This window comes from Nelusetta ayraudi, unplaced genomic scaffold (assembly GCF_046127955.1).
Source record: "Nelusetta ayraudi isolate G7.1 ecotype Tasmania unplaced genomic scaffold, CSIRO-AGI_Nayr_v1 ptg000026l, whole genome shotgun sequence".
NCBI lineage: Eukaryota > Metazoa > Chordata > Actinopteri > Tetraodontiformes > Monacanthidae > Nelusetta > Nelusetta ayraudi.
In genome coordinates this window covers 4,021,919-4,046,886 of record NW_027466076.1, presented here as the reverse complement: position 1 = coordinate 4,046,886, position 24,968 = coordinate 4,021,919, and the positions used below count along the sequence as shown (strand labels likewise).

Here is a 24,968-nt window from a genome sequence, read left to right as displayed (position 1 = left end):
AAATAATACAATAGGGCCAATGTAATAATCACTATTGTAGCTCAGCTCTAATGTCACAACATGAAGGTTTTTTTTACTATCAATACTGCTGAAACCATGGGCCTTTGTTTCAGTAGGTTTTGCTTTGTGTGTGTGTGTGTGTGTGTGTGTGCGTGTGCGTGTGTGTGTTTGCCTTCACACTGCCACCAGCTATTATTTCAATTTGGCTTGTGCATGACAGAAATGAAGCTGATCTTCTTTTTCATTATTTCCTCTGATGATTATCTCGTGTGTTTTCCTGCACCGTGATTCCGCTCCCCAGCAGCAGCAGGTAGTTATGCTTGTGTTGAATGCGATCGACCCCGTCAGCGACTCCCTTCTGGTGTAGAGAGACGGTGAAGTCGGAATAAAGATGATGAATAAGATCATAAAACTGCAGCAGTTAATGTAAAAGGGCCTTGTAAAGTGTTTTTTCGTCATTTCCAAATGACCTTGCGAGAACGGGCGACTCCCCAAATGTCCTTTTTGTTGATCCATTTTGAAAATCTCTCATCTGACAAATTACTTTCACCTTGTCAACAAAAAAGTCTGATGAAGCTATTGAGTGTCTTTTGAAGAGGAGGAAGCGGCAGAAGCAAGGCCAGAGTTGAGCTGAGACACAAAACGTGAAGCAGCTGCAGTTTTTGTACACAAGGGCACTTTGAATTCTGCAGTGTGGTCAGTTTTTATTATGGCTGGACAACGTTTCATCATTTCAAGGAGGAGAATGAATCTCCAGGCTGTCCGCCAGACACATGGCTCCAAATGAACTGCAGATGGAACCATGTCATAATAGTAATAATAATCTCCCCCCCCCCCCCATAACAGTTTTGCATTCGGGAGTGTTTTAATGCAACATAATCATTCCAGAAACCTGTTGCAGCTGCTGGATCATCGTCTTTTTAAATGGGTGACCCATTTCTTTGGGGCAGATTTCAAGCACCACTCATAAAACTTAGTTGAAAAACATGCAAGGTGTGAGCGGAAGTGAACATGAGCATTGGGGAATAAGCGTTCAACTTGTAATGAGAACACTTTTTGGCACTTTTTATACCATGGATTTTCTAAATTGATTAAAAAGTTCATATTTTTTATTCATTTATTTTTTTTATCTTGTCACAACAGCGTAAACTGGCCGTAGGGGACAGTCAGCGCTGTTGTGAAATTTCAATTTAACTGCAGAAACTTTGCACCTTGAATCCTACGAGGTACGAGAGAGCTTTATTGTCAATCCTACAATACATGCAACACATACAGAGCATCGACATGGCGTAACTCAGCGGCCCCACGGTCTGCGATGAACATGCCGTGTACAAAAGAGTAGAAAAAGTACAAGTATGTTTTTAAAAAAAGTCTAAAACTGGGACAGAGCAGTGCAAATAGGAACGAAAGTGCAAAAACGCTGCAACAGTGAGTGCAAGCTGCAACAGCAGTGACCTCTGGACCAATAGATGTTGACTAAAACAACCAAATTTATCTATTTTTTTTATTTTTTTATTCTTTTTTTCTGTTCCTCACAGGTCTGGAAAAAGGCAGCCAGTACAGTTTCCAGGTCTCAGCCATGACAGTGAATGGAACTGGTCTGGCCAGTGAGTGGTACACTGCTGAGACACCAGAGAACGACCTCGACGGTAAGGCCTGTGTGTGTGTGTGTGTGTGTGTGTGTGTGTGTGTGTGTGTGTGTGTGTGTGTGTGTGTGTGTGTGTGTGTGTGTCGCTGTGAGTAGCAGACGGAAGAGATAGGAAATACAGATAGTAATGATTGGTATAACAACAAGTAAATATTTTAGTGTCTCAACGCGCATAAATATTTCATTGGCTGCATCCTGAGGTGAATAAATGAGGCCTGATTTGCCTCAGGGGAGGGGGAGGGGGAGGAGGAGGAGGAGGAGGAGGAGGAGCAGCGAGGGCAAACACAGTTTAGTTTGGTGAGTGAGAGGACACGAGAAAATAAAGGAGTCGTAATTGACGCGATACTGGAGACAGAAGCTGAGTTTCCATGAGTTTTTTTTCAAAATAAAAGCAATATTTCTATGACACGCAGTAAAGATGCCACTGCAGCAGAAGTGTAGCTCAACCAAGAAGTTCATGTCATCACTGGGCTTTGACTTCAACCCAGTTCCTTGACTCGGAGACAAAGTTCTACCCTAGCGAGTTCTGTAATCACAACGAACAAATAAAGATCACTGTGAGAGAGGAAGCAGTCGAACGAGAATAATGACCGAAAATCTCTCGCAAGGATGAAAACTTTTGGAAGACTTGGAACAAAAAGATGACCCAGAAGAGGAAAAGTATCAAAACAACAAGACAATAGACCAGCCAAACAACACAGGGTATCAAAGCAAATGCAAAACCTGACTAGACAAACAGACGTGGCAGAGGTAGAGGCTGGTTCTCTGACACGGAAGACAAGACAAACCGGCTAAATCAAGTGTAGATTAGAGGAAAATAAGCGAAAACGTGGAGGTTAGAATCGATTTTAGTTCAAAACAAATCAGGAAATCAAAAGCGAGTCACATTAAAACAGCAGCTAAACATTAAAAGCGGTACGGAATAGATGTGCATTAAGTATTGTGTGCAAAAGTTTCTCAAATAAATCATCACACCAACAAGAGCAGTTATTTTACTTGCAAATCACTATGAATAGTCGCTTAAAATAAACATTGAATTGAAACCGGAGTCTTTAATCTGAAATCATGACACACAGAAGTGTGAAACAAAGCTGGAGGAGGTTTTGCTTCGGTTTTTTACATGAAACCATACATCAAGCAATCACACACACAGATTCCTCAACGACCTCACAATCTCAAGCAGCCGCACGGCACCAGCTGTCCGGCGGAGCCGCTCTGTTGTCTGGGCTCCACTCTGCTGTGAAATGCAGCCGCTGGGTGTCGACTGATGACAAAGCAGCACAGAGCAAACGCAGCGTTCGGCCATGCATATGGATGCAGTTTAATCCCGGGGTCACAGCTGTAAACCATTGTGAAATTGGAAAACAAAAAACACTGCTGTGAAAGAGATCTGCATCTTGTGCTTAATATTTATAGAGGTTGTTTTTGTTTTTTTTTCTTTGCGCTGTTAAAATCATACAAGCAGAAAAAAGAAAATTTGCACCTCTGAGCAATTTATTCATTTCTTTCTTTTTGACAAAGAACATTTAATTTTAGCCATCATCTGTTTTTTTTTGTTTGGCGGCTACTGCAAATTGAAATCTCTTGTACAACTCAAGGACTGACAATTGGTTTGGGGAAACAGTGAAACAAATCAAATAACCAAATCAAAATTAAATGTCAAGGGACTTTAAAAAAAAAAAAAAAAAAAAACCTTGGTTAAATAACTGATTCAATTTTAAACTGGGGAAAAACAGGAAAAGGGTTGTTCTGGTCAGCAAGAAACTGCTGAGATAAAACCACACACACACACACACACACACACACACACACACACACACACACACACACACACACACAGTTTCTAGGCCAGAACAGAGAGAGAGACGCAAATCTTATTTCAATGGATTATCACTCAATAAAGTGATATGAAGCGTCTTCCCCTGAGGACCGATGGGACGCTAATCTGATCCAATCTGACGCAGTGGAATAACAGAAAGTGTCAAGGCTTATTAGGGCCTAATAGGCAGCTAACAGGGTTAGTGTTTGTTCGCCCCAATTGCTTTAAGTACCCGCCACTGCGTCTGTTAACAGGGTTAGTGCCAATAGCCGAGGTCAGCCTGCCACAGAGCAGCACCGCGCCTTCTGTTCAGTTTCATGTGACTTTGGTCTGACACTTTACTTTTATTCCTTTGTGCTCCTGCAGAGAGTCAAGTGCCCGACCAGCCGAGCTCGCTGCACGTCAGGCCGCTGCCCAACAGCATCATCATGTCCTGGACTCCGCCCCTCAGCCCCAGCATCCTCGTTCGGGGATACATCATAGGCTACGGCGTGGGAAGTCCCTATGCGGAGACAGTGCGTGTGGACAGCAAACAGAGATACTACTCCATCGAAAACCTCGGTAATAATAATCATAATAATAATGATAATCATATGACTTCCAGTTGGGTGACGTCCGCTAAAATTGGGGAAATTTCCAACTTCAAGGTCCAGTGTCTAATATTTGGAGAGTTTTTGCAGAAGAAACAGCGACATCAAGTGGTTCCATTTCAGATTGGAGCATTTTTCACTCTCTCTCCCCCTCCTGAGCTTGCCATTGAACTACGGTGGCCTGCGAACCCAAACCTGGATATCTCATCCACCTTCTTCTTCTTTGTTGGTTTATTTGAGGACGCTAGTGTTCACCCTAAATACCAACATATATAATATATATATATATATACATATATATTATATATACAGTTATAAATATTAAGTTTTTACCAATATAAAAATGACATACTGTACCTTTCAAGGCAGCTGTATTGAAGTCCTTGTAGAAATAAGTTTTAGGCCTCAGACAAGTATCTCACAGAAAAAAGGGGCACTTAAAATTTCCCCAATTTTTTAATTGGATAAATTTGCATGTCCAATGTACATATGAACAGCAGTATTCTTATATTGTTATCTAAAGCAAACCTAGCTGCTGCTCTCGGAAAAGGGCTGATATTGACACGGGGGCTTCCGTGCCACATTAATTCATTACAATGATAAAAATCCCCCATTTAATTGTGAATCATTCTTTAAAGGAATTTAATAAGAACGCAGCTTCAGGTGGAAATCTTAAAACAACTCCCCAGCGACTGAAACCGGCAATTTGCATGCCAAAGAAGACAATAACAAATTGATTGGGTTTTTTTTTTTTTTTAAAGAGGCAGATGAAAATTCCCATCTCAAGCATCATGACGAAAATGTAATATAAAAAAAAATAAAACGACAAAACCCAGCCACGGTGTTGCATGCACACTAGGGAGCAGGCTCACATATGTACATGACATTTATAATTCATGGCAATCATTAATTCATTTGGCAAAGTGTCTGGGGAGCAAAGCAGCGGTGTTTGTTGAGCTGATGCGAGGGTTTGACACCACGCAGAGGAGACGTGCGGCTTGTCCCATCAAGAGCCGCCACTCGCCCAGAGATGAGCCCTGCATGGTAATCAGGCCGCGGCTCTGCAGTCACCGCTCCTGCTATCGCAATGATATCAGGTAGGTGACGCTGGAAGCCTGCGTCTCGATTGAACCAGGAAGCTGGGAGACCTTTAAAGGTCCAGTGTGTGTAAGAATATCCATAGATTAAGGGTCTTGCTCCCGGTTAGCTGCCGTCAGCACCACCAGATTTCTAAGGAAGCCTGGTGTGGACAATCCAGCTGCATGACAGTGCGTTTTGCAATTTGCTTGAACGCTGGTGTCCTCAAATAAACCAACGAAGAAGAATAAGGTGGACGAGGTATCCAGGTTTGGGTGTGCAGGCCACTGTAGTTCACTGGCAAGCTCAGGAGAGGGGACGGTGAGTGAATGATTGCTGCAATCTAAAGTTTGACCACTTGATGTCGCTGTTTCATATCAAAATCCCCAAATATTACACACTGTACCTTTAATGCATTCAGTTTATCTATAGCTCCTAATAACAACAACTTATGATACGAGCGTAACGTAGCGGATCTTGTTTTCTTTCTTTCTTTCTTTCACTGACTTGCTTTCTGTCTCTCCATGTCTTTTATCTCATTCTGTCTTTCCAGAGCCGAGCTCACATTACGTGATCTCCCTGAAGGCATTCAACAATGCTGGAGAAGGGGTTCCTCTCTATGAAAGTGCCGTCACTCGATCTCTGACAGGTATGGTTGTATACAAGTGACTGGTAAGACACAGGCACGTGAAACAAAAGTTACATTTTATTTAACTACACAATGGTTGCAAGTGCAATTTTTTTTACGTGTTATCGGTCGCTACGCTCTCTATTTTCTCTGTGCTACAACTGGATCATCATTGGATGGTGCGACAAAACAACACCTGTACCATAAATCTGATACAACTGTTAATTTCCACAGCAAGTGATCCATCCACCATGACCCAGTGGCTATTATAAAATGCTGCTATACCAGTCTACAGTAGCATTGGTCTTAGCGGCTATTAGCAGCCAGTAGCATTGGCAGTAGTGGCCAGTAGCAGCCAGTAGCTGATGCCAATGCATGAAACGGCCATTGGCGTGGAGGTGTTGAAATGCTGTTCTCTTGTCAGCTTTTCCATCACAAACTCTTAGCTGTTATCAGTCCAAATTTAAAACTTAATTTAACTGTATCCTCAGTTGCAAAGCTGAGGCGCCAAAAGGCTCAGCAGGCATTCAGGAGAACCAGGGAGACAGAAAAGGTCATAAACAATGAAAGTTACATGGAACAAAATGGAATTCTGTCAAACTGACGAGACTCTCTGGCACTGAAGGGAAAGGGGACCACAGCCTGAACACTCGGAAGGGGAATGCAATGACACACAGGTCAAATACATGAAGGAATCAACCACAGAGGGGAATAATGTAGAGAACTATGTAGGAAAGACAAGACATTTAAAATCCTTTGAACGAAGATCACACAATGATATCTTTGGTTCAACTGGCCTGGAAATAGGAAGATGTGAAGATACTCACAAAAGTTGTTTCGGCAATAATTTGATCGCAAAGCAGAGCCTTGCTGAGTGGACTTTGATTGGCCTCCTTATCTTTTTTTTACAAGGGTGTTCCAGGTCCTGCAGCTTCGTACCATGGTCCACAGACATGCACATTAGGCTAATTGCCCATAATAAATAGTCCTGTTTGTTTCCCTGTGTTGGCCCTTTAATTAATATGCCGACACAGAGAGACCATGCAAAATCCACACAGAAAGGCGCCAGGCTCAGGGTTACAGCCCATTATTGTAAGCATCTCGCAGGCCTGTAATGTTGAGCCACATTAGTGGAATCACATGAAACTGTACAGAAACGAACATGTATGTAGGATTTTTATTTTTATTTTGTCTTTTTGCGCGCGTCAAGGAACCATTCTAATTAGGATGGTGCGTGTGCTCACATGCTGGCGTGTGAGTGCAGAAGGCTCATTAGCCTCCCTGCCTGACTGCGGGCTGCAGAAGTGAGATAAATGAAAGTTATCCAATTCTCAGCCAGGTTTCATCTCATGAATTAAACAGCTGTCCCTCCACTGCCTCGTCCAAAGCCCCCAGTCGATATGAATCCTTTATTATGGCTATAAAAATTTTAAAATCTGCCGTGATGCTATCATAGTTTTTAAACTTCCCCGTCGCTACACTCACTTCGGATTGAAAATTTCCTCAAGGAAAATGTTTCACCAGAACTTGCTGGTCTTGCGGCCCGAAAACAGCGACCGAAATAGAAATCTGAGGTTGTAGTTTTATGTAGTTTAAATTAAACAAAATACGTAAGTAAACTTTAGGATAAGTTTTTCACGGCGCTCGACTGGAAACTGTGTTATTAAATTGTAATAACACTCGCACAGATACACTCTGTAAAACACGCAGTACAGCGTAGTAGTTGTAGTAGCGGGCTTTCCAGGACAGTTTTTCGCAAAATAAAAGCAGTATTTCCACAAAGTACAATTGCGATTTGAAGGTGTTGCCGATGGCTTTCCGATGAATCCGTGAAGCTTTCCGATATTTTGCCGATATTTGAGAGGTTTTTCGAAGTTTGGGCGTTTCCACGACCAGTTTCTTCTTGCGATATTTAGGTTTTGCGCATCTCTCGGGCTAATGGAAACGCAGCGACTGTAAAGGACGGGTCAAATTCTTTCGCTCTTTTTTTTGACGAGGACTTTAAAAGACGACTTTTTAACGTCGGGATCTCAGTTAATATACTGCCCCTCGCCAACCAATCACCACGCGACAGTGTAATCAACCTCCACTGGAGCACCAAGGGGGAGGACAGAAGATGACAGCATGGGTGAAGGAAGAGAAAATTGAGGTTGAGAGAAAATACGAGTGCCTGACTTCTTTTTTTTATCTTTTTTTTCCTCTCTCTCTTTTTTTTTTTTTTTTTTTTTTACAAATAAAAGTAAAAAAGAAAAAGATGGAATGCAAAGTTCCAGAGAGGACGGAGGTAAAGGACTGAAGAGGTGAAGTATGGAAAATTGATAAAAAGACAGAGTGAGAGCGCAGGGAGAAGAGAGCTCCTGCCTTTATTCCAGGGAGGAGAAGGAGTGATGAAAGAGGAGTGCGGGCAGTAATGGTGGGTGGGGTGGGGGGGCGTGTCCTCTGCGCTCATCAGTATTCTGTCCGGTCGGAGGCCTTATTGTAATGCTAGAAGACCAGTTTCAGCACAAACGGCGGCGGCGGCGGCGGCGGCGGCTGCAGCTCGGCCCTGCAGCCCCAAACACCGTTTCATCAATCTCCCCTCCTCCCTCCCTCCCTCGCTCCCTCGCTCCATCCCTCCCTCCGTCTGCCTCTCTCGCCCTCATCATTCTCTCTGTCTGTGTTACTCCCTCAAGCTGTACATCTCACCTCAATGCCAGCACATTAGATGTCAGTGTTGATTCCCTCTGTGGTCTCGTTTACACTGCAGACACAACAGGATGCGCTCCTCTCATCTTCAAGGTCCGCGGGCCGCTAGCAAGTCGAGTCGCTCCTCGTTTATTCAAGAGAAGTGCAGTGAGAAGATTTGCGCGTGAGACCATCTATAATTAATTGCGAGGGGATTTAGAATTAAAGAGAACTGGACCGGCGTGTGGCACGTCGGCAACAGCGCCTCCTTGGAGTTCCGGCTGAGCATCGGAATGAAAACAAAACGGAGATTTAAGCGGCGTTAAAGGTCCAGTGTGTCAATTTTTTTAAGGAAGCCCCTATGACTGTGTCCTAGATATGAAATATGAAACGCGCTGTCAGCCACATTTCAGATTTCTTCCTTTTGTTTTTCCTTTCGTGCTTCCTTGAATATCGGGCTTCCTTAAAACATGCTGGTGCTCTATGTATATTGTTATATATGTGAGAGCCGTTCTAAGGGGTAGGAAAACCAAATGACTTTTACTGAGAGTTTTCACTTTTATTAATGTATTTATGGGCAGTATGTTCAGCTTTATGCCATTATAAAAATCATAAACCAAGCCAAATTTTGCCCACTGGACCTTTAATTCTGTTTAATTTCGGTTTGTTGTTGTCAGAGGAGTTTTCTGTTGGGTTCGTCTGAAAAGCACCAGTGCCAGAGGTGAAAGTCCCACTGTTGATCCCAGAGGGCAGAACAGAATTACAGGACTGATTTGAAATTACAGGAAAGCAAACAACTCAAATAACACAAATATCCACCTATTACAGCCGAGGTGCACGGAAACCACAGCTGGATCAGAATAGAATAGAATAGAATGGAATAGAATAGAATAGAATAGAATAGATGAACGTTATTGATCCCAAAACTACACTGTTGCAGCACTAAAAACAATGTAAAAAATAAACTAGTGATTATAATAATGTTGAGTCAGATATTGCGATAAATGGTGACTGGGTTGTCAGCCAAAAAAAAAACAAACAAGATTTACACTAAGTTCACTTAAGTTCACTGATACACCAGACACAATGTTGCCTGGTGTGAGGAGCCTGGATTTGTTTGCTGCAACATTGGAAAGGTCATAATGTTGTGTAGCGTGTCCCCATCCTACCCGGTGTCTAGTTGAGACTGCTGCTGCTGCTGCTGCTGTAAGGGTGTGACAGGAGAGGATGTTCTATTTTAAATCTATTCAAGTCACAATGACAGTCTGCCAACCTGAAGCTGCTGCCGCTGGAGATTTACAGTTTGTTTTGTGGCTTTCAACAGTCGCCCTTGCGTCTCCCCAGGCAGAGACTCCATGCCGCCGCTTGACCTGTGTGATCCAGTCTGAGTCGGTAGCACTTTAAGAGCCACGAGGCGTCAGGTTCACTGGGTTTATGCTAGAGGTCATGTGACTGAACCAGCAAGAAGCAAGAGGACTCAAAGAGAAATGCAGTTTTCTTAAGATCTGAAGTGTATGTAGGGGAGTGGGGGGAATTAACCATGAAAGGCTGTTTAATTAGAGCCGGGATGTAAACCAGGTTTTTAATAGGCTGTAGCACTGAACCTTTGATCTCAAGTCAGTCTCCATCACCAGTGAAGTGCAGTCTATGGTCCAAGCAGTCAGTCTGAGCAGGTGGAAACGGATGCTCACATGATAAAAGACCAGAAATGAGTGCAGTCACAAAGTATTTGCACTTTGTTTCTTCCCACCTCTGATCATTTTTCTATGCTTTTATTTGTTTATGAAATACATCAACAGTGTTTGCTTGACTCATGTTAGCCAACTAGAACTTAGCGATGTTTTCACGCAGGTAGTGAAACGATGTGTAACAGCGTCGGAGAGATCGCTCTGCGTTACAAATCTCCCCGCCGGCTGTTTTTCATTAAATGCAGTGGGGGAAAAAAAAAAAAAGTTCAAGTTCATGTCGCTGACTTTGCAGTGAACCAGAAAACAGCAAGTTCAAAACAAATGTGTGTGTGTGTGTGTGTGTGTGTGTGTGTATTTTTAACTGTGTGTGCCACTTAGCGTCTCGATGCCTGCAGTAGGTTGAACTAGCGGAGTATCAGAGGCTCCGAGCTGGAATCAACGCAGCCTTTTATCTTTGACTCATCGCTGTGTTTCTCTCTGCTCGCTGCGGCTGCGGCTGCGGCTGCCTCCGCTAGCGCTTGCGCTAGCGCGTGTCTCGTGTTCTGCTGCCTTCTCGTGCTCTTCCAGCTGTAAATGCCAATTTGAGCAGTGACACAGCTCCATACATCCTTTGGGGGAGCTCAGACGCTGCAAGTCCCTAAAGCTGTAATTGATTTTTAAAAAAAAACAATTGAAACAAAAAAAGATGTTTGTTGGATGTTTTTCAATCCCGGCTCCCGATCTAATCTATTGAAAGCCCGTGACAGCAGCATAAGCTCTGATTCTCTTGTCACTCTGATCCACAAAGGGGTTTGTGTACGTAAGGATTCTGAATCCTCTGTTTATTCTGACAAACCGAAATGTTTAGGTATTTATCTCCTATTGTGTTCACTTCAGGAAAATGTATATTTCCTGTGAAACAATATTTGCTTGTAGTCAAAACAAATCGGCTCGTTGCAACATCTCAGATGCTCAGCGGTGAGCTGTGAGTTATTCCCACTCAAACTGCTCACGATGAGCTTGATTTAAAACAATTCAAAACCCTCCTTTGTGGATCCGAGACTTTACTTCCTCTTTGACTGACTTCTTACGATGTCACTGTCTTACCTTTTGTCTTCTCTTCTTTTCTCTGTTCCTCATTCATCGACTCTTCCTGCTTGTTGCATGTTCCTTTCAAAAACCTGCACGCTTTCTCTATTATTTATTTTTTTTTTTTTATCCCTTTTGTCCTTTTAACTCGGGGGGAAAAAATACTCAAAAATGCCACTCATTTTTCATGCAAACACTCATTATCATACATCGGCGCATCGTGGGATTTCATTAATTTGCCACAAACCCTGCTAACGGCCACCTCTCAGACCCCATAGACCCATCTGAGGATGACCTTTTCCATCTTTTTGATAAATACCCCACTCCCATGCCAGACACCAGCACTCCCATGATTCCCCCTGTGGGGGTGCAAGCCGTGGCTCTGTCCTCTGACTCGGTCCGTGTCTCCTGGGCTGACAACTCCATGACCAAGAACCAGAAGGCGTCTGAGGTGCGCTACTACTCTGTGAAGTGGAAGACCAGCTACTCCACCAGTGGGAAATACAAGGTAATCAGAAAGACAGTCGACAGTAGCATAAAATACTACAGACAATTTGGAAAATCCAGCCACAGTACATGATTTACAGGTTGTTGTTTTTTTTTACTTTTATAATTCAAGGGCTAGATGATAAAATCGTGTGAGCTTTATCAATCATCCCTGGAAGGTTATTATTCCAGAGGTGGGTGGGAGACACTTGGTCAGAGCACATTGTGAAGGACAGTCTTTGAAGACCTCACAGCTCATCATCAGAAGGACTTGGTTAAAACCTCTGAAATACACCTTGGCGCACCACCGTTAATGGTTTTGAATCCATTCTAAAACTATGATATATGTATTACAGGTACTACCTGAAAAATGAGAATATCAAGTAAAAGTTGTTTTATTTTTGGCAATTTAACATAAAAGATGAAAGCAACAAATTGTATTGAGCCATTACACGCAAATTGACATCTCAAGCAGTTCCTTGTTGTCACTTTGCTGATTAAGATTTTCAGCTTATTAAAACCACAAACCCACAAACTCAGAAAATTATTATAAAATTTGAGGGGTTTTTTTTAAGCTGCAAGACCTGATCAGCAAAATCCAACGAAATAAAAAATTGAAATATATTGATTTGCATATTATTCCTTTATATAATATGTCAAATTCACCTTTTAAGTTGAATTGCAGAAATACAGCAAGCTTTTCAGGATATTCTAATTTTATGGGTAGTACCTGTATATTCACAATAGTGTAGAGAAAATCATGAGATCTGAGAGATGAACTGATCTCTTTTGATCTTAAAGAGGGCAACAATCATTGAGGCGGCATTAATTAAATCTCTTTACTTTGTAAACAGGATTTTTTTTTTTTATTTTTTTTTTTTTAAAGAAATTTATCTGACATGCTTTCAATTTTCTGAACACACTAACTGTAACTGTGCCTGGATGGAGAGTCAGCTCACACAAATGAACCACAGTTGGGGAAGAAGGAGGAGAAATTCTGACCGTCCAAAGCGCTTCGAGACACCTCTGGATGTGATTTGGCTCTGTGCAAATAAAAGTTGATGGACGGACGGATGGATTGAAATTCTCGTGTTTCCAGTCTGCAGACACCACAGCGCTCAGCCACACTGTCATCGGCCTCAAACCAAACACAATGTACGAGTTTGCCGTCATGGTGACCAAAGGCCGAAAGTCCAGCACTTGGAGTATGACGGCGCACGCCACCACGTACGAAGCAGGTAGGTCTGAGCAGGTCAGCTGTGGCTACACATGGAGCTCACCACCACCACCACCACCACCACCACCACCACCAGTGTGGATGTGGTGTCAGTGGATGATGGCTTCAATGTGAAGCGCTTTGGGTGCCTTGACGAGTGCTGTAGGAGGTTCTGGGTGTCAAGAAATAACTGCTGGCTGTTTCCAATAAAACCATGAAGTAAGTTTCCTGATGTGTGAGCAGAGCAGTTTGTGCTTAGTCTGAGCAATATTAATTCACCAGCTAGGGCTAAATTATGTATTGCCCTCCGGTTGTTGAATCATGATGCAAACTAGGCTGAGCCGACCTCACCAACTCCTTCATTCAAAACTGCCATTTTTACGTGAAGCACATCTTGTGTGTTTACACACCGGTTGCCAGCATCGCTAACAGGCTCAGCTGCAACGTCTTGATTTCTGGTAGCGCAGCGCCTCACATTTTAACAAGCAGTTTCATTAGCCCAGGCCCTGGGAACAGGCGCTGCCCACAGCTCGTCCGAGTGTGCAAATTGAAACTCGTCTTTAATCACTTGCGCAACGTAGACATCATACAGAACTTTGACTGACTGCTACTTAGTTTCCATCGTGTTGGCTGAGGTGAAAAAAACAACTCCTGATAACAGGAGTGGGAAAAACAAAACCTAGGTTATGCAATGGTTTTGACACCGAGCAGGTTTCTGGAATAAGAAATCTGCTGGAGAATGCTAAAATTGCTGCGCTAAATAATGCTAAATTCAAGATTGTGGGAAGATAGGCGCTGCATCACCTGAAAAGGTATTTGTTGTCATTGTGAACGGTGAACTGTACAATGAAATTAATTTTGATTGATTGAAATTAAATGGTGGTGTAGAATAATGTAACAGAGTTTCCCAAATAATATGCGACTCCTGGGTGACATGCATAGAGATTTAAGTCAAATCAGAGGACATCACCCAGTTCCAGACATTATTGATCAGATATTTCCGTTCATAAAAGCTTCCTTTCTTACTTCATAAATGTTTCATTTCATTTTTGTTTCTTTTTAATTGTTATAATTTTCCTCCTGTTTTGCACTACATTGTGTTGCTGTAATTATGCAAATTTCTCCATTGTGGGCTTTCTATCCTATTTCTTTATCACCCCATTTGTTCTCACTATCACTTTTGTACATTTGAGAATCATTGTTTTCTTTAGATTGTGAAGATTGTAGATGTTCAGCTCAAACGACAGAGAGCAGGCCGGTTCTGGGTTGACATGACGGGTGTGCAACCGTCAACCGGGGCCAGGACAGAAGCTGCAGTACTCCTCTCCTCCACTGCACCGTCCCACCACCTCTAACACGCTCTGTCCTCCTCTCCTGCTTCCTCACCGGCAGCTCCGAGTTCCTCCCCTAAAGATCTGACTGTGATCAGCCGTGAAGGACGGCCGCGCGCTATTCTGATCAGCTGGCAGCCACCGATGGAGGCCAACGGACGAATCACAGGTGACGTACCGGAAAAAACAACCGTTTCAATCTATCAAAACTCTCATTTCTTTTTGTCATTGCTTAGACTTTACCGGGTGAAAAATGACATGCACACCCCCCATTAGAGCAACACACTATTTAAGAGTTCATGCACACATAAGTACGCACTGGCACACACAGTTGCAAACACACACACAGTGTTTCTCTCCCTCGGAGCCATCAAGGCAGCTGTAAAGGCGTCTGTTTTAACGAGCTGTGCTGCTCCTGCCGAGTCCTGGAGGACGCGTTCGTCCTGCTGCTGCCAGGCAGAAGCTCCCACACAACAGGCACAAATAGCAGCCGTAAACGTATACGCTCAAACAATAAATTGTCTCTTTAGGCGTCGCCTTTTTGTAACTTTGTAACATCACGTCTCACATTTAACATCTATAAAAAAAATTTTAAAAAAAAATCCCATTCACAAGCTATCTCACCCTAATGTTAAATATATCTGTAACATAAAACCGTAAATACACACACATTCCATCACAACCAACAAGGATTGGCTGAGACTGTAAAATATATATGTGTATATATATACATATATGTATTGTTCATTGAAAACTATCAATCTTTCCATTGTTTTTTTTTCCATCCTCGTTCATGCTGCTCCTTCTTCCTCCTCTGGCAGGTTACATTCTGTACTACACGCTGGATAAAAACATGCCCATCGACGACTGGGTGATGGAGGCTATCAGCGGCGACCGGCTAACTCATCAGGTGGTGGATCTGAACCTCGACACAGTCTACTACTTTCGCATTCAGGCCAAGAACGCCAAAGGGGTGGGGCCGCTCTCAGAGGCCATCCATTTCAGGACAGCTAAAGGTCTGTGCTGACCTGGTGTGCCTGCTTGTGTGTGTGTGTGTGTGTCTGTGTCTGTGTCTGTGTGTGTGTGTGTGTGTGTGTGTGTGTGTGCACCAGTGGATGAGGTGTCTGTCGGGGTTCAGGGGATATTTCATTTGTTGATTAGATTAGATTCAACTTTACTGTCACAAGTACAGAGCAACGAAATGCAGTTCGAATCCAATCCATTATTTGTGTTTATTGTGTGTGTGTGTGTGTGTGTGTGTGTGTGTGTGTGTGTGTGTGCATACTGAAGGACAAACACACACATATATATATATATATATATATAAAATAACTTCATATTGCACACATGCTAAATGTTATATATATATATATATATATGTATATATATATATACATATATATATACATACATATATATATATATACACACACACATACATACATATATTGCAAATGAATAATTGAAATGTTGCTATAAACTGCAAGTATAAATGAATCGGCATAAGCATGTACAGAATATATCAGGTTCAGAATATAAAGATGGGATTTATCTGAATTTGGTCACATACAGTGATTTTGATATTTGCAGTATATGTACATGAGTGCAGGGAGGTAATTGACAGCGATGCAAGGAAGTAGTGGGTAATAAGTCTGGAGAAATGACTGTTTGTGCAGTAGTGCAAAGTACAGTAGTGTAATTGACTGTTGTTGTTTGCTTAAGAGTTCTGCTAATCGTCTGTGTCACTTTCAGTGGAGCATCCAGACAAGATGGCCAATGATCAAGGTACAGTCCCCCACTGATAACTGTGTATTATGTGTTTGTGTGAGTGTGCGCGTGCGTGCGTGTTTCCCTCCCCCCCCGGCCCCGACACAAACAACAAAGCACATTTCGGTGAGTCTTGTATCTATCGCTCCATATTCCCTGCAGTAATAGACACTGTAAACATCAGAGCTCAGCAAGAGAGCGTCAGGCAGCCCAGCAGGCCAGCAGATAGAGTTGGCAAATCCCGCTATGTATATACACCAAGGATGACACTATCGAATGCAAAATGAATGCAGGAGGTGACATCCTATGGTGCTTCTGAACAGATAATGTAAGCAATGCATTTAGTATAGACAGCTGTTGGATGTCGTGCTCGTACTGCAGCTGGAGCTGGAGTTCATTTTCAGCCTCGACATTCAATTGCTCCATTTATTTGTCGGCCTATTGTCTGTCATTGTGTGCAGCTCGCTATCGGACCTTGTTTCCCTGTTGCCGATCCGGGCTACAGTATGAATGGACAAACGTGCCAACGCAGCTACATTAAATTTGAGCTGTAATAAACAAGTGCGAGAGAGAGAGAGAGAGAGAGAGAGCGGAGGGAAACCGTCGGCCCTGCTACTCTGGCGCTAACGCTAGCTGCGTTTGCGTTACAGTTTTTCACAAAATGAAAGCGATATTTCAACAATTTCGTACAATTGTGCACAAAGTACAATTGCGAACTGCAGGCGTTTCCGTTGAATGGTGTGAAGCGCATAAGCCGTGATTCTCATAAAATCTCGTCCCGCGAGATTTCCAAGAATTTCGTTAGCTTTTGTTTTGAGTTTGTTTGCTGTCGAGAATGGGCCGTTTTCACTTGAAGTCAACTGGTCACGTGACCCCCGTACGTCACGTCCGCTGACGTGCGGAAAAAGTGTTTCCATGACGCTTTTGCAATATACCTCTGTATGGATACGTGTGGAAAAACCACCTCATGAGTGCGTCAGAACCTTTTAGCCGTACTTGAGAGGTTTTTCCAAGTTTAGCTGTTTCCATCACAAGTTTTTTTTTTTTGGTTTCTTTTTTTTTTTTTTGTTGCGATATTTAGATTTTGCGCAATTCTGGGAGTCATGGAAACGCAGGTTCAGACGCAGGGAGAACATGCAAACACCATGATGAGTGTCGCTATATGCAATTTATACCTATCCAAAGAAATGCATGAAGTTGACGGCGAGTATTAAAAATTGAAACGAGATAGGTCATGGGTGGAGCCACGGCCCCATGTGATAGTTTAATTGCCCGGCGATCAAAAAGATTGACAGTTTTTATTCCCGCCTGTCGCCGTCTACGAGTCCATTGAAGTTGCTTTGAGTGAGATATCGAGCTCTCGGCTCCCGCCGTGCCGCACATCTGTACCGAGTGTCAGTAGCCCTGTCAGCTGGATGAAACCTGATGATGAGCAGCATTCTCGGGGGAGGGGAAACTGCACATGCTCCAAGTGTCTGAAGTGCTTCTTCAACATACCATCTCGCAAGGATGAATATTTCCCTCTGATGCCTCCATTCATTCTGAAAAATAAAAAACACATCGGCCTTTTTATCTCACGGACGTCCACACTTTTCAATTTCTTTTGGTGGTTTTCCTCTTGTGGCAGGTCGAGGGGGCGACCACGCCTACTGGCCTCCTGACTCCAACCTGATTGACAGGAGCAGCATCAACGGTAAGTCACGCTTGCGCAACTCTTCCACTTGGCCGCGTCTCTGGAACGGTTCAGTAGCTCTCGGGCTCATTATTGAAACCCTGATACTGTAATGATACAACAATCTCCTGGGAGCCTCCATGGTATTTTATGCATGCGCGTGTGCGCGCGCGTTTGAAAGTCAAAGTGCAGCATCATCAGATTATCGCGGCGGCACAGTCGTCTGTGAGCGCCGCTCGTGTCTGAACTCTCTTTAATGAATCACCGAGTCCTAACGCGACTCGACACGACTCACTGATTCGCTGTCTGTCGGGCGCAGCACCGTGTTTGTTGTTGCTGCACCACCGCTGGCAGGAGGAATATGAATTGGAAAGGTTCTCTCAGTCATCAGTCAGTCCCGGCAGGGAGGAGAGAGTAATGCTCTCTTATTTGGGAATAAAGAATGAAATGTATGCGGCGCTGGTCACATGACCCTGATTAACATCGTGAGCCGAAGCAACAACGCAGGAACGTGACGGATTAACGCTTGTTGTTGTCCTGAAAGCAGCATTTCCATCATGGAAAAACATTTGCTCGGTCCAAGTGATGCACATTGTTGTGTATCTCTACCTTGCACTCTAATCCATCCGTGTTTTTCTATAGAAACTGATAAACGTTGCATGTGCAAAGATATCTGCTCAAAATCCCTTCCAATAAAGAAGAGGAAGTGATGACAACCTAGAATAAATAATCGTAAATGAGGACGCACCGATACCGATACCCTACCTGGGTATCGGTACCGATACTGGTATCGGTATTGAGTTGAGGACTCTGTTGAGAGTTGAGTTGTCCTTGTAAAATACACGCCGATACCACAACACTAATACCAGTTGTATATGTGTGCATGTAGAATAGAATAGAATAGAATGTATTGAATGTAGTCAAGCCTCCTTTGTCAATGTATTGGCACTGAGGCCCGCTGATGTTCTCAGAGCCAAAGTGACGGCGCTGTACTGCAATCACACTACTATCACAATCACACTATATCCATTCACTTTGGTTTCTGCCTGAGGACATCCTGCCCCACCCCCAACCCCCCCCCCCCCCCAGAAAGGTCAAAGGTGATGCAGTAAATCACTGCTCATACAGGACTGGAGGCTGTGTGCGTGTGCACCAATGAACATTTGCACTGCTGCTGCTGCTGCTGCTGCTGCCGCTGGGAATCATAAATCTGTCCTCTCTGACCTCCGCCCTCCTTTGGCTTTGCAGCAGGGCGGTTGGTGGTGGTCGTGAGGGTGGTGGTCAGTTTCATCCATCACCTCATCATGTGTTTTGTCTTTCAAACCGCAGCTTCCTCCTTCATACTGGAGAGAGAGATAAGCCCACAGAGAGAGAGAGGGGTGGGGGGGGTAGAGAGAGAGAGATAACCACCTCGAGTCCATCAGTCCAATAATGAGCGTGTTTCCTCTGGACAGTATCAGTAGTGCAGCACTGACTGTTGTCGTCTTCTTGTCCTGTGTGAGTCCGTACAGAGGTGGACGTAGAGCCCTGAGTCCCTCCTGCCGGCACACACACGGCTCACTACTCGTTTTTCTCCAGAGGGTGGCGCTGTCGACAGACGCGTACCTGAAGTCATTGAAATTATTTTTTTCAAAAAAAAAAATGCTTTTGTTTTTTGGTTTTCACTTGCGTATGCATCAGAACAGACAGAAAAATACAGATACACAGAGTAGAAAGAGTTGAGAAATGCAAAAGTTCCTCCACGTCGTTATGCCTGTGAAGGTTGTCAGTCATCCAGGTCATCTTGGAGTAGAAGTGTTAACCCTGGACGTAACCCTTCTACTCTCAGTCATCACTATTATTATTCCACTCTCCTTCCATCCGTCTCTGTTTAACCCTCCATTCTCCCGTCTCTTTGCCACTCCTCTCCCACTCCCACCCTCACCTCTCTTCCATCCTTTCCAATGTCCGACACCTTCTTTCTGCCTCTCGGCCATCAAGACTGCATGTAAGTGTTTCATATTTCTCTCTTAACTGCTCCTCTGGTCCATTGAATGACTTCCACTCTTCTTCCCCCTTTTACACCTGGAACTGAATAGTAAGCACGCACCCTGTCAGTGGTGCAGGCAGCAGCAACATCAGCTACGTGGTGCACACTTTGAATGTGTTGTAATATGATCTATCTATCTATCTATCTATCTATCTATCTATCTATCTATCTATCTATCTAGTGTCTATCTATCTCTCTATTTATGTATATCTAGCTAGCTTGCTAGCTAACTAGCTAGCTATATCTCTCTGTAGCTATCTATATCAGTCTATATCTATTTATCTATCCCTTATCTATCTATCTGTCTATACATATACATATATATATTTATGTTTATCTAACTATCTAACTAGCTAGCCAGCTAGCTAGCTAGATCTCTCTCTCTCTCTCTCTCTCTCTCTCTCTAGCTATCTATATCAGTCTATCTGTCTGTCTAACTATCTATCTATCTTTCTAAATGGCTATTCCTTCTCTCTCTCCCTCCCCCAGAGTCTCCCATTGGCCAGATGCGGCCCCCCCACGGCAGCGCTACGCCTCAGAAGAGCAGCAACCTGCTGGTGGTGGTGGTGGTGTCGGTGGGGGCCGTCACCGTGGTGGTGGTGGTCATCGTGGCGCTCATCTGCACGCGCCGCTCCTCCGCCCAGCAGAGGAAGTACGACTGAGTGTTTGTCCTTCAGGAACTCAATGTTCTTGTCCATCCTGATCATTTTGTCTTTTTTATTGATTGATGCAGCCCTTGTTAACAAAAGCCCCAAAAAATGTGACTGTCAGATAAAAAGCACAATATATATTTAAAACTGCTGATTAATCATCAGTTAGCAGATATGGACCTCACTGATGCTAATTCACACCAGAGAGGAACTTTCTCTGATGCTGTTTCTCCACCTGAAACAAAGCATCCAGATGGATGATGAATCCTAAACACGCAGGTCCTACTTTGTGTTTCCAACTTTGCCCGCTGAAACTCTTTGTCCCGCGCTCCTCCGTGCAGGAAGAGAGCGAGCCACAGCGCAAGCAAGAGGAAGGGCAGCCAGAAGGACCTGCGACCTCCTGACCTTTGGATCCACCACGAAGAGATGGAAATGAAGAACATGGAAAAAGCTCCGAGCGTCGCCCCCTCCGGACACGGCTCGCCCATCCAGTCCTGCCAGGACCTGCCGCAGGTCGCCCACAGCCAATCAGAGAGCCAGATAGGCAGCAAGAGCAGCCACTCGGGTACGGCCACGAGCCTGATGTCTCTGACTGATCTTCACCATCTCAATGGAATGTTTCTTTTTCACTTGACTCAACAAGCAGTTTTGATCAATTTGTCGAACTGCAGGCGCTCTGACTCACAGGAGCTAAAATATTCAGTCCCAGTGGGGAAAACAACAACACGCTGCTTTAGTTTTTTTTTTGCCCAGTTTAATGAAGAAAGTTAAATGTTCCTGCGTGGATGTGTGGATGTGTGGCTGTGTTGCGATGTTCCAGGAGCAGATGGCGATGAAGCGTCCAGCAGCATCTCCACGCTGGAGCGCTCGCTGGCTGCCAGGAGAGGGACACGCGGCAAGATGATGATTCCTATGGACTCGCAGCCGAGCAACACCCGTAAGTAGCACAGCCACATCTCTCTCGTTTTTGTTTGGGAAGAAAGAAAAAAAAAGAAGAGAATAGTTTTCATCTTCCGAGAAACAGAAATTGGTGCTGAAATGAAAATGAATGCACCAGATTTTGGTTCACAGTCTGATACTGACTGTACAATAGGGTGCTTGCTTCCAGTTAGCTGCCATCTTGCACCATCATATTTCTATGGAAGCCTGGTGTGGACAATCCAGCTGCCTGGTATTTAGCTTGAACGCTGGCGTCCTCAAATAAACCAACGAAGAAGAAGGTGGACGAGGTATCCATGCTTGGGTGCGCAGGCCACCGTAGTTCACTGGCAGGCTCAGGAGAGGGGAGCGAGAGCGTGACAGACGCTGCAATCATGTAACCACTTGACCTCTAAGTGTGAAGCAGTGGTCACTGAACACGAGTCATACGGATGCATTCGCAATCCTGGACATTCCCGTCACGCAACTTCTTAAGTTTTCTGTTTGTTTGTCCTCTAAACTTGCTTCAATGACTTGAACGCAGCTCTGGTTGTCACATGACCAGCCAGTGGCAGTGTCATCGCTCGGCTCTTCCTCTTAATTTTCCTCTCAGGGCAGCCATGCAAAGACTAGAGGCTCGGGTGGAGGAAGAGAAAAACACACATGCTGGGCAAAGCTCTCTCACACACACACACACACACACACACACACACACACACACACACACACACACACACACACACACAGTTTCTCACGGAGATAATTAGCCTGTATGTTCCTTCAGACTGACTCAGAGGTCATTGGAGAGAAGGATAACTTTGGAAATAGACACAAAAACTAATGGGAAGAGAGAAAAAACCTTAAGAACAAGAGGCGTAAAGCATATTTCAGATTTCCTCTCAAGTGTGTGTCGTTACAGTGTGTGTCGTTACAGTGTGTGTCGTTACAGTGCGTAAACGACCTCGCAAACCTGTGTTTAAATAGCTGCTGTGCACAGCGTTATTAGCTATCCGTCATTTCAAGTGTGCTTTTGTTGCGTTTTGTCATTTTATGCAAGTGGTTAAACATGTTGACACTGTCCCTGAATTCAGCCAGGTCCACTTTTTAATGAAAACTCAACTTCACCTTGGTAATTGCTTTTATTAAAGGGGCTGTATTCTTTTGGGAAGTGCATGATATATTGTTTTGATACCGAGGTTGACCAAAAGTGTTTGGATTGTTCTCCACTTCCTCCATCTCTAGTTGATAACAGCCTCATCGGGCTGAGTCAGAGAGACGCTTGCCGTGGAAGGCTTGTGCAGCTCAAACTAGGATTTTTGTGACCAAACAAACCTGTTTATTGTTGCAATTAGACGACAAAAATTAATTTACTAAATCTGGAAATTTACGTTAAGGACCTCCTTAACATTAAAGATTAACAGCTTATCTTTTATGTTCAGCATCTGTCACATTTCCCTCCAATCTTGTTTGACCACCCCTCCACCCCCACCTATACACACACACACACACACACACGCACTCACCTCCTTTGAACCTTTGTGCCTTAATGCTGTGTTTCTCATCAATACAGTTATTGATCAGATTTGTGCATAGCAGGGCATTTCCTGTCATCAAACGCTGCTTCACTTTCAAATGACCACAATACAAACACCCACACATGCCTCAAGGCCACATATATCCATGGTTCACCTCATAAAAATGTAAATTAGCTCATTTTATATAAAATAACAGGGTATCTGAATAAAACTACTGCCTGCTGTGCTGCCATTTGCTGCTAATGTGGAATAAACTGATGGCATCTTCAGGTTATTTCCTCTGCAGCCTCGGTGTCATTTATTTATTTTGTCACATGCCTTTCCAGTTTCCTCCCTCTTTGCTGGTTTGTGTGTCACATTTTGGTAGAGATTAATATCAAAAGTGATGAAAAACAATGCATTTGCTCACAATACAACACAAAAGTAGCATCTAATCTTATTTGGAATTACTGGTGAAGTACTTGATGATGATGTTTTGTACAATACATTGAAAAAAATAATAATGCTGAACTGTGTATTTGAAGTTAAACTGATTTTGATTTTCTTGTTCCAGCTGTGGTGAGTGCAATCCCAGTGCCGGCTCTGGACTCTTCCCAGTATCCCGGAATCCTGCCGTCTCCATCGTGTGGCTTTTCCCACACCAAGTTCAGCCTGAGGCCGATGCCTTTCTCCAGCCTGACGGTGGACAGAGGATACACGTCAGGTAGTGGAACACTGCTGCTTTTCAACACTGACATTTAAATCACCAATATGCTTAAAGATATTAAAGTCCGGGAGGTTGTGGCCCTGCGATGAACTGGCGACTTGTCCAGGGTGGCACCTGCCTTCGTCCTAAGACAGCTGGGATAGGCTCCAGCAAACCCCCGTGACCCTGATCTCAGGAAGAAGAGGGTATAGAAAATGAATGAATGAATGAATGAATGAAAGCCCGGGAGATGTCAGTGAACACTTTTTCAACAACAACAACCACTGTCAACATGCAGTAAAATTACAAAATGCCAAATCGTTTGGTGCCTGTCTCCTATCAATGAAAATTGCAATTTAACAAATTTTTATTTTTGCTTTTTTGTTTCTTTTTCCTCTTTTTTATCAGCTAGTCATTGCAATTGTCACATGTTAAAATGCAAGGCAGCCAAACAAATACATTGTAGTAATTTAACAACCTTAATTAAAAAAGGGGGTCATGCTAAATCGTTTAAACTGCTGCACGCCAGTTGTAACTCTCTCTGTTTAAACCCCTCTGTCTGTCTCCCCTTGGTATTGAAGTCCCATTTGCTGCAGAGCTAAATGCTAAATGATGTGTTGGGGAGCAGTAATTCACTAATTGGTTAATTCCTGCTTGGCTCATGCCGGTGATTTTACAACAGCAGGGAGAGAAGGAGCGGCTTTACACTCATTGAATTAGCAGGCATACTGTGGAGGCAGGAAACGCAGCGCCAACTAGCTGACAGGTGGGTGGGAGTGTGGGGGGTAGGGGCGCCAATAGCAGCGAGGCCGACTCACTCAAAGCTCACTCACGCAAAGATTAATGGGGGAGAAATTGCAAAAGTTGAACGAAATAATGGGCTGTGAAGTGCTGAAGCATGGAAGGTACAAGAGACGTCTGTAAGGAGCTTGGGAGTGAGATTTTAGAATTTGGGACTTTCATCTTTTACCCAAATAGGATTTTACACCACACAACACACCGATGCGGAACAACACATACATGTAATGCAGCTCAGTAGAAAGTGTACAAAAAGTGTACAAGGAGGAATTAAGAAACTAAGAAAGTCTAGGCTGTTGCTCACTCAGTGGATGATCATCTGATGCAACATGATGAGTTCAGCCAGAAACACCGTCTCTGTAATACCAGTTCTTTGGTTAGTGAAGCTATTCTGTGCCCAAGGTCTTTTTTCAAATGTCCAGACAGAGACATAGGAAATGTGTCAGGAAGATAAGAATTCTATTATTCCAATTACAAGAAAAATATTTCTCAAGGAATTTGCAAACTCAAGATTCCACTTCAACCTGAGGTTGAAGAGGTCAATTTTGATATAGAACAGCGTTTCTCAACTGGTGGGTCACGGAGCTTTTGATTGGGTCGCGGCTTCGTGGGAAGTTTCCTTCTTCTTTTTTAAGGGATTTTAAAATACATGTATTTAATAGAGAAAATGTTGGGCTTTTTTACAGGGCACACAGTTCA

General features: G+C 43.7%; 1 protein-coding gene across 3 annotated transcripts in view; it reads left to right on the top strand.

The window, feature by feature from the left end:
- dcc (DCC netrin 1 receptor) overlaps positions 1-24,968 on the top strand; it is a 150,631-nt gene that overhangs the window by 115,047 nt on the left and 10,616 nt on the right. For 2 of the 3 annotated variants that reach the window (XM_076029189.1, XM_076029191.1), the window contains exons 14-26: positions 1,539-1,649; positions 3,834-4,028; positions 5,688-5,783; positions 11,452-11,690; positions 12,768-12,906; positions 14,277-14,384; positions 15,037-15,231; positions 15,968-16,000; positions 17,610-17,675; positions 20,173-20,335; positions 20,675-20,898; positions 21,154-21,270; positions 23,340-23,489. In XM_076029189.1, the coding sequence (XP_075885304.1) occupies positions 1,539-1,649; positions 3,834-4,028; positions 5,688-5,783; positions 11,452-11,690; positions 12,768-12,906; positions 14,277-14,384; positions 15,037-15,231; positions 15,968-16,000; positions 17,610-17,675; positions 20,173-20,335; positions 20,675-20,898; positions 21,154-21,270; positions 23,340-23,489 (1,836 nt within the window). The remainder of the gene's footprint in view (positions 1-1,538; positions 1,650-3,833; positions 4,029-5,687; positions 5,784-11,451; positions 11,691-12,767; positions 12,907-14,276; positions 14,385-15,036; positions 15,232-15,967; positions 16,001-17,609; positions 17,676-20,172; positions 20,336-20,674; positions 20,899-21,153; positions 21,271-23,339; positions 23,490-24,968) is intronic. The other variant, XM_076029190.1, reaches the window with a different exon arrangement.